This window comes from Cyprinodon variegatus, unplaced genomic scaffold, assembly GCF_000732505.1.
Source record: "Cyprinodon variegatus isolate N-32 unplaced genomic scaffold, C_variegatus-1.0 Scaffold376, whole genome shotgun sequence".
Classification (NCBI taxonomy): domain Eukaryota; kingdom Metazoa; phylum Chordata; class Actinopteri; order Cyprinodontiformes; family Cyprinodontidae; genus Cyprinodon; species Cyprinodon variegatus.
In genome coordinates this window covers 75,131-85,368 of record NW_015150829.1, presented here as the reverse complement: position 1 = coordinate 85,368, position 10,238 = coordinate 75,131, and the positions used below count along the sequence as shown (strand labels likewise).

At 40.7% G+C, this 10,238-nt stretch overlaps 1 protein-coding gene across 1 annotated transcript in view; it reads right to left on the bottom strand.

Moving 5' to 3' along the window:
* Nucleotides 1-533: 533 nt before the first annotated feature.
* Nucleotides 534-10,238, bottom strand: part of LOC107092339 (ATP-binding cassette sub-family C member 9-like) — a 21,095-nt gene continuing 11,390 nt past the window's right edge. Inside the window, exons 9-14 of the mRNA XM_015386746.1 lie at nucleotides 9,487-9,651; nucleotides 7,157-7,312; nucleotides 6,940-7,074; nucleotides 3,682-3,844; nucleotides 1,383-1,459; nucleotides 534-683 (exon numbers count right to left, since the gene is read on the bottom strand). Of these exons, the coding sequence (XP_015242232.1) occupies nucleotides 534-683; nucleotides 1,383-1,459; nucleotides 3,682-3,844; nucleotides 6,940-7,074; nucleotides 7,157-7,312; nucleotides 9,487-9,651 (846 nt within the window). The remainder of the gene's footprint in view (nucleotides 684-1,382; nucleotides 1,460-3,681; nucleotides 3,845-6,939; nucleotides 7,075-7,156; nucleotides 7,313-9,486; nucleotides 9,652-10,238) is intronic.

The following is a 10,238-nucleotide window of genomic DNA, read 5'->3' as shown; positions in this document are numbered from 1 at the left end:
AAAAGTGCCAGAGCTGCGAAGGCATGAGAAGGACTGGGAATGCTGCTGGTGAGGAAGTGATGCACCCCAAACGTCTATGAAGAAAGAGTTTGAGGTTTCACCATTGTGGTAAGTAAGCTAAACTGCTGTTGGTATCACAGTACGACTGAATCAAACCAGAGAAAAAGGTTGAAATAAACAGATGTGTGGAAATAAAGACACTTACAGCAAGAACGGCAGCAATGGGAATAGCAGCGTTCATGAAAACTGCAAAAAGAAAACATGTTTTAAGTCACTGATGATGCAGCAAACAGTTTCATACAGGATGAAACATCTAGATTCAGCTCTACTAGCATTAGCTTAGAGCTAGTTGTATCCATACAGATGGTTCTGGGGTCTATCCAGAAGACCAATGGGCTCTACAGTATGTGCAACTCCACTACTGAGCTTTTTGTGTCCTGTCTTTCATTACTCTGGATGAACTGATTAAACCAGGTGTGTCTGGCCATGGTTACCGAGGCTAGGGTAATATTCCCTTCCCTGTTGCAAACCCCCTAGACTTGCGAGGAAGGTGATGTGAACGTTGGTGATGGCAGCATTCGCGCCTCCTCTTCCAGCTCACCGCTTCGCATTCGAGGCATCCTGCTAGCTCCAGTGTTCGGCTGCAGCCTCAGACTGGGGAAAGACCTGGTGGTTTCTTTACCCTTGATGTACAGTAAGTGGTTTTCAGCCCATTTTGGATCTGAGGGGCCCTTCCATTCCACATGCTTCGGATATTAGAGGTTCTTCAGGCCACTGCAAACGTAGACTGGTTTATAGATCTGAGGGATGCCTACTTTCAGGTGGCTACTGCGACAGAGCATCGCCACTTCCTCAGGTAAGGTGTCACAGTGGGGCCTCAGTGTCAACTTGGTCAACTTTCACAGTTTACTCAAGCTGGTCAGTAAATTATGGCTGGGTAGGCAGTTTCCCTATGTCTTCTGGGCAAAACTTCTGTTACTCGTGTTGTGCCCTTGGTTTTGCTCTTTCTGCACCCTTTTTAAAGGTGGCTCAACAGCTCTACTCTGGCCCCTAGACAAGGTAGACTGTCCCTGCGGGGAAAGTGTTGTGCCGCGGGGAGGTACAGATGCCAGTCGCATGGGTTGGTTGGCACCTCAATGGGAGCGCATATACATGTTCTGAAGCTGTCGTGCACATGGCTCTACCTAGATGTAACGTAGGTGCTGGTTGGGATGGATAACAGCTCTCTGGTTTACCAAATAAACCATCAGGGAGGGACCACATTGGCACGATTTCTGAAGGTGTCCCGAGATCACCTGAAATGGGCCTCTCTTCTCCTGTCCACCCTATGGGCAATGTATTTACTTTGGGTGAACAATCAGATCGCAGACTCTTTCTCTCACTAGGCTCCTGCTCTGGGAGAGTGGTCCCTTCACCGCAATGTGGCGCACGTAACCGCTTTGGTCGAGCAGAGGTGGATCTGTTTGCAACAGAGGAGTCAATTAAATACCCTCTGCAATATTCTGGAAGGGACATTAGAAGCCAGGGAATAGTTAGATAATAATAATTAGGATTGGGTGCATTAGACCAGGATGCTAGTGCATCCGGGTTCTCCTGTATGCTGAACCAGACCGTGTGAGACACAACCGACCGTGCTAAACTGGTACTAGTTCATCAGTAGGCCTTGGTGCGGTTCAGTTCTGGCTCGGATTTCAGATAACAAAGAGCGCATTAGAGTAGCGCGTCATCTCCTAACAGTCAGCCTCTGTAATCATGACATTTAAGACATTAACAAAATAGTAGCTTCATTAGCATGCCACACGATTTCCAGTGATGATTCTGCTTAGCAGTGGGATGAAACTCAATGTCTGCCGTTGTTTCCTGCATCTGTAAGCCTGATTAGACGACCATTTGTCGTATCCACTTCCCAAAAGCCGACTTTGTTAATTAAATTCACCAAAGGCTGCCTTCTTTTCCTGGCTCTTCACAAACAGCAAAATATTACAATTATAACCAAACTTATTGAATGTTATGGAATGTTATGTTGATTTTCTGTTGAGAGCAGTAGCACCGTAGATCCTCACAAGGAGGAGGTGAGGAACGGTGCTAGCGTGATTTGTAAACAGTCATAAGGAACCAAGCCCAGTCAGCTCATCCAAGCTCTGTCGGAACTCGGCACGGATCGGTTTTCAGAGGGTAATGTAAATGGGACTTTAGTTGGGGGGAAGAATATGGCGCCCCCAACCCTCAATGCTCCAGCTGTGGGTATGGCCACTGGGAGGCTGACTGACTTTTAGACTCTGTTCGGCGCACCATATTGAGTGCCAGGCACCCTCCACTTGAGGGCATTACAATGTTGGATGGTGTCTATTTTCTTAGTGGTACTCTACTGTTAGTGGTACCCCCGTAATGAGGAACCAGTTTCCTGCGCAGTGCCCACTGTTCTAGAGTTTCTCTAGTCTATACTTGATAAGGGTATAAGGCATATGTTGCAGCAATCTCATGTCATCATGCAGCTGCTGATGACCATATGATGGGGGAGGGTGGCATGGTCTGGTCTCTTATTTTCTGCACAGAGCTCATTGGTTGCGCCCACCACTCAATTCTTGATTCCCTGACTGGGATCTGCCTTTGGTACTGTTTCCCTTATGAGCCCTTGGTGAAAGGGGACCTAATGTGGCTCTCTTATAAGAAGGCCTTTTTGTTAGCCATTACTATTTCATTGCCAGAGCCTTAAGGCTGATTTATACTCAGAAACCAGGTCGTCTCTGTGTGTTAATGCAGATATGCCCCCGCCCCTTCTGCAGACACGCAGCTGCACCTCTCCAAGATTGTAGGTGACCGCAGACAGTGCCACAGACAGGAGACCCCAGATTGGTCAAATCTACATCCGCTCTACATTATGCGTATTTCCTGTTTGGTATCTTACCGGCTTGTTTTGCTTGTATGACCGCCATTGTTGAAAACGCCTCGTAAAGTTGGATCAGCTAGAAGAGCGAGGTGCGCTAGAACGCTGGGACCCTTTTTCCACCTGGATCCTCGCTCTTTTTCATTTTCACCCTCATGTCCTTCTGCTGTCACACAGAAGGACATTTCCTCACTGCCTCGGCCGTATCTAGACCCACAGCTAGTTTGTGATTGTTCCTCTTGCGTTGCGACGTGGAATAACATAGCACAGACCAAGCTTCTATATTGGGCATAAATATCTGCCTCATACCTGCGACAAGCTAACTGCGACACATTGCTGCGGGAGTATAACCAGCCCTTTATTGGCCACTGGTAATAACACTTCTTTATCCTGATTGGTCAATAGGTGTATGTGTGCATACATGACTGGTTCATTTGATTTTTTGGATTATACCTTTTATTTAAATGCAAACTTTGCTTTGACTGGTAAATAACCCTGAAGAAGGCCACAGTTAAAACGCATTGGCCTCAAATAAAGTGTGTGTTTCCTCATATGACCCAACTTTATGTCAGATTTTTCTTAAATATTTGGTGGTTTAAACAAAAAAGGCATCAAACTGTCTTTTTGTGAGTTTCAAAGAAACTGAATCTTAAAGGGAAACTGACAAACTCTCAAAGACCTAGTTAGAAGGTTTTCTAAAAGTTGCATCATGGAAGGGTTGAAAATAGGGAGAAGGCTGAGGAACTCAAAAGACTAAAGATGACTGAAGCTCATGTTTGTGCTCTTTATCTTACTGGACATGGATGTGTAGAAAGCAAACGTCCTCAGGCTGGTGAGCTCTTTGCCTCTGGTCTGCTCCACGCTGTCGCAGAAGATGTCCTCCCAGGCGTACAGCTTCAGCAGCTTGATACCCTTTAAGATCTCTGTGGTCTGTTTCAGACGATCTGTGGAGTGTTCCTGGAGAACAGCAGGATCAAGACATGGACAGATTCAATATTCCTGTGTTCCAGGTTGAGTTTTCTCACTCCTGCTAAAGTATGACAGGGAGAGTTCTTTCAGCCACAGAACTCTCCACAAGTTCTAATAATATTAGGGTAGCACGGATAGTTAGAACCCCAGCTTCAAAACTGCCTCTTCTCTGCTTACTATGGCACGAGTCACACAGTGAATCAAAGGGATATTGACACTTCAGTGTCCTTTCAGCTTCATCTTCCATCTAATCAGATTTTTTTAAGTGTTTCATAGTTTCGATGTATTGCCAGTATATCCAATGTGTTCAATTGCTAGATGAAACATGGACCAACCCCTGCCGTCACCGTTTGGAGTAGTGCAACATGGTGGTGCCCTTACCAAAAAATAATTTTTAAAAATCTTCACTTTTTTCTTTTTACACTAGAAAAACGATCTAGAAATAAGTAAAGATTTCTGAAATTAAGTGTATTTACCCTTAATTTGAGTAAGTAAATGAGATAGTTTGCCAATGGAATGAGTATTTTTACTCTTTTTTTTCAAGTGCATATTATCTAATTATCTTTTTTAAGACGATACAATTGTGTTTTTTTTATTTTAAATGTAAATTGTCTTGTTCCATTGGCAAAATTTCTCTTTTACCTCCTCAATCCAAGAACAAATGCACTTATTTTAAGAAAAAATGTGTTTTTTCCAGTGAATTCCCATGAAAGGATGCTTATGCACTCTTTCCTTGACATTCATAGACATACACTGCAAAAACAATCTAGAAACAAACAAAAATGTCTTAAATTAAGTGTATTTACCCTTAATTTGAGTAGGTAAATGAGGTAGTTTGCCAATGGAATGAGTATTTTTACTCTTAACATAAGATATTTATATAAAATGCACTTGAAAAAAGATAATGCGATTGTGTTTTCTTATTTTAAGTGTAAATTGTCTTGTCCTTTTGGCAAGATGTCTAATTTATCTCCTCAATTCAAGAACAAATGCACTTATTTTAAGAAAACAATGACTTATCTAGATTTTGATTTTTTCCTGTGTAAGTTCTGGACTCATTAAGAATATGCTATGCATACACCTAAAATGTAAAAAATACATATAAAGTTCACACTATGCCAGTGTTTTAGGAGATTCTGGGACGTTTGGCATACGCTGGCTAAATCGGCAAGGTGTGACAGCGCCCTAACATGCTTGCACTGCCAGGAACTTGACTTTAGTCTTTTTCTTCAGCCCAACTCATTACGATTTGAACCACATCCATTGGAATGACAAAAGGGTAATCACTCTACATAACAGTTACAATTAAAAAAGCCTAAAAAGCAGGAAGACTTGAATCCAAAAGCAGAGTTGGTACTAATGGAAACGGGCCATGATGGGAGGCGGTGGAGTTCAACAAACAGAAGGATGAAGTGTTTTATTTTGGACTGGCTGAAAAACCAAACACCTTCAGGTTCTGGATAATCTGCAGAGGTTTCCCAGCAAAGGCTGGAAGAGGAGTTATAAGAGTGTAGCAGATAGACTCGGTGGTATGTTGGGTCAGGTATGGGGCACCATCAGGTATGATGATCAACTATCAGTCTCCAGCAATCTTTGGTGGAGCAGACTATAAAGGAGAGCTCTGTGGTTACATCTCTAAGCTTTCTATGCCTGATTGTTTCCTGAGAAGAAATCATAAAGTTTTAAATAACATTATATAATCATGAGAACAGATTTAACAGGAACTGTAATGTTACTCAGACCAGAGCGATGACTCAGGTTACTGGTAGCGCTTAACCATGGAGCTTCCTACATCGGGAATAAGCAACAGTTGAATAAGAATTTTATACGCCTCCAAGGCCACATCATCACATCTTCACATGTTTATAAATGAGGAGATGTCTCTGGCTCCAGCCCTATTCAGGTAACACAGTCTTCTACATGAAGAAACCTCTGAATACACAGATTCTGTTAAAAATAATCCACTCTGCCTGTTTGCTCCCATTTCATTTCCAATTCTTGTCCCGATTATATAACCTGCTTGGGAAAACGTGAGCTTTAACATGTAGCAGGCAGGTATTATTAGGGTTTAACAAGCACAGAGATAAATCATAAGAAATAATCAAAACAACTTCCCCTGATAAGCTAACATTTTTACTCCAAAAAAAGTAAAAAAAAAACAATCCACTGGACTTTGTTTCCAAGTTTGAAGACGTTTTATTTCCCATCCAGGAAGCTTTTTAATTCAAAATGTCAGAAGGTTTTATAACAGTAGCCCATTATCCTGCGAACTCAACGCTATTTCTGACATTTTGAATTGAAAAAACATCCTGGATGGTGAGGGAAACGTCTTCAAACTTGGAAACAAAGTCCAGTGGACTGTTTTTTTTTTTACTTTTTTGGAATGACTATGACCTGGATGAGAATCTTCACCAGCATATCAGCATTTTTACCTTATAAAGACACTTCTTAAACATTTTGTTTGGATGCAGATATCCTGGTTCTGGTTGGTTTGGCTGGGAAGAAGAGCAGTTTAGTTTTAGAGAAGGTTAACTGGAAGTGATGGGGGTTCATCCATGTCAGGACGTCCTTCCTCTGAGACCATGTGATCATCATGGCGATAGATCTGGGTATCGTCTGCGTATCGTCGGAATGGCATTATTAGGAGACAAAAACGTAACTATCGGTAAGCAGAGTATGCAGTTGCTTAAACAATTGTGGACTAGGACGTCTCTTTGCAGATGTAATGATGCTACATTAACTGACTGGACCATATTTATACCCCAATACATGGCAGATTTCAACATGATGGTGAGCCGTTTAAACATGACACCAAAAGCAAAGCAGACATTGGTACTTTTTGTACTTCATATGGGGCCCACCCAGATAATAATGCATACAGGCCTATTGTTGTGTTGTTACACCATTGTTAGTAGACGCATGTGATCAGATGTTCTACCCCAGAGAGGTGGTGTAAAAGCAAACAGGGCCCAGATTGAGCCTTGGTGGATCCCTGGGAGATGTACCCAAACCAAACAACTTGTTGGGATCTTGATGACCCAACCGCAACTCCAGAGTTCAACATGCATGACTTCACTGCTTACCAGGGTGCTTTTCTGTGTCTCCGCCAGCTTTGTAGCAATGAGGTACTGAACCGGAGCCAACAGAACTATCACCGATGCTCCCACCAAAGCACTCCAGCTCAAGAAGTTGTAGAGCAGAATCACTCCCATCACAATCTAAGATAAAGAGCAGAGCTGAAAGTTCTCCACAGCCAAAGCAGAACATCTGGAGCTTAGTTTTCTTTGAAGCAGAGCTCACCTGTACAGGCATGGCCCAGAGGTTGGGGCAGAGGAAGAGGAACCACATCAGCTGGTTGGTCTCGATGGCAACCAGGTTGTTGATTTGACCCAGAGTCATCTCCCCCATCGACATGTTGGAGGTGGACAGTCGAAGGATTTTGTTGTAGATCATCGCCTGGAGATGAAATATCAAAGAATAAAACAGAGTCGCTTTGAAGGACAAAACCTGCAAACTTTCTGAAGCTCTTCAACATTATTCCCATTAAACACAGCTTATAAAATCCTTGAAATATTTAAAAGTATTAAAACTTTCCAGTATGTGTTTAACAATGTTCCGGTTCTTCTGACTTCCCTGCTGTCAGTATGGGACTTGCTGCTTTAAAAACCCACCTAATTTTGGGGTAATCCTTGCCTATTTTGCATACCCAAATAGAAAAACAAAAAACTGAGGAACTGCAATCCCAAATTATATTTGTGATCATCGTTTGAAAATATAAATGAATATAGTGTGAGTAAAACACAGCCTAAGCTGCATCAAACATGACTCCAAGTTATTTTTTATCTTCGGGAAAAAAGTAGGACCTTTTTGAACAGCAGCAATAGAGAACATGCTTGAAAATAGGCATTTCTCATTTTATTACATCTTTCATGATGTCAACCACACCTGCAGGAACTTTCAGACATCTAGGTATAACAGTTCCAGAGCTGTGGGACTTTGAACTTCTGGTGTCACCAGCGCCAGTGCCACACTGGATAAAATCGAAATCTAAATAAGTCATTTTTTTTCTTAAAATAAGTGCATTTGTTTTTGGATTGAGGAGGTACAAGAGAAATCTTGCCAATGGAACAAGACAATTTACACTTAAAATAAGAAAACACAATTGCATTGTCTTTTTTTAAGTGCATATTATCTGATTATCTTATTTTAAGAGTAAAAATACTCATTCCATTGGCAAACTATCTCATTTACAAACTCAAATTAACGGTAAATACACTTAATTCAAGACATCTTTACTTATTTCTAGATTATTTTCCCAGTGCAGATTGTGCCAAACTGTTCCAATTGTGCAGAATTCATTCATTGAGCTTTTTATGAAAAAAAAATAAAGCTAATTTTTGAACTGTAAAAAAAGTTATATAAAAAATAGATGAATAATACAAAAAATATAAAAAGTTTCATTTAGTGAATAACCTTTCGGTGCATCATTGGCTGACAGTCAGGGAGCACTTGTGAGACTTCCTGGGCTGTCCCTGAATCAAATCAAGTCATGCAAAGATCTGGACACTTTTGTTTTGTAGGTAGGAAGAGGATGTAAAAAAACAAAAACATTTAAGGAAGTCTTATTCGCAAGATGCTAAGCATTAGCTATGACCAGCTAACTTTTTTGACGTCAAAAAACAGACGTTATTTAGGGATATTTGTCATCATGGAATGTTTTTATGATAATTATTCTGGATTACTTTAAATCCGTGGACCCTTATGGATGAATGGAGTATAAATTATTTAAGATTGGATTTATAATATGGCTTCTGGATGCCTTTAAATGTATTTTGTTGTGCACTGGAAAAAATCAAAATCTGGATAAGTAATTCTTTCTTAAAATAACTGCATTTGTTCCAGAATTGAGGAGGTAAAACAGACATTTTGCCAATGAAACAAGATAATTTACATTTAAAATAAGAAAATACATTTGCATTCTCTTACTTCAGGTTCATATTATCCAATTATCTTATTTTAAGTGTAAAAATTTAATTTACCTACTCGGATTAAGGGTAAATAAACTTAATTTAAGAAATCTTTGGCTCATTTCTAGATTGTTTTTCCATAGTGGGCTCTTTGTCATGTTTACATGTCACCATGCTGTTATATCTGTGTTAATTGTGCTTTGTTGCTCGCTGTGTGCATGAAATGAACAAGGTGGTTGAATTTTGGAGAATCTAAGCTTTTTAACGATGTCTTAGATGTACATGTTGGTAAACATTTTACAGTTGTACACTGCAAAAACAATCTAGAAATAAGTAAAGTTCTTAAATTAAGTGTATTTACCCTTAATGTTGTAGGTAAATAAGATTATTTGCCAATGGAATGAGTATTTTTACTCCTAAAATAAGATAATTAGATAATCTGCACTTGAATGAAGACAATGCAATTGTTTTTTTCTTATTTTAAATTTAAATTGTTGTTTTTCCATTGGCAAAGTGTCACTTACCTGCTCAATTCAAGAAAAAATGCACTTAATTTAAGCAGAAATTACTTATTTAGATTTCCATTTTTTGCAGTGTAATTTAATTGTTTTCTGACTTGTTAGTTGTGAACACTTTAAAAATGATTTAATTAGGTTAACTCGCCAGTAGAGCCCCCCTCAGGTTGATGCCCGTCTCAATGGTGACGTAGTAGGAGGCCTGAAGGAAGGTTCTCTGCAGGACCAGAGCCAGGAAGAGCAGAACGGCCAACACAGAGCTGTTTTCCATGAGTTCGGTGGTGTGCATGAAGTACACATCAAAATCTTTGACCTGAAAGCACAGACAGAACATTAAGAGACAGAACCTCAAGCTGCTCCATCACATTCACTCATGTTTCTGATCATCCAGCAAAATTCCATCTTAAAGATGATCTGACGATACAATTGGAGAAATTCAGAGCAGAAAGCCATATTTGTACAAAGTTGTTGTTTGCTGAAAAAGTAAAGAGGTGGGGGTAGTTTCCCACAGCGATGTTCCACAGACGGCTGAGTGGGGAACTTTCCATGCTTTGAAAAATGCAGCCAGGCTCTGCTCTCTGTCTTTGTTGCCCACTTGAACCCACCTGACAGGGGCAGCCAGAGCGACGCAGAGCATGAAAACATGGCGTCATCACAGAAACATCTGCTCTTCTTCTACTGTTACCTCACCCCGACCCTCTGAGGAGGCTGGCAGACCGCCAATTAACAACGTTTCACTAATTAATTCATTCAATTCAGTTTATTTCTATAGCGCCAATGCCATCTCAGGTCACTTTACAGTTCACCAGATCATCCAGTCAAATTGATTCAAAGTTTTCTATCTAAGGAAAACCAGTTGATTGCATCGTCTCATTGACTCAAAAGTATTCCCTCACACTA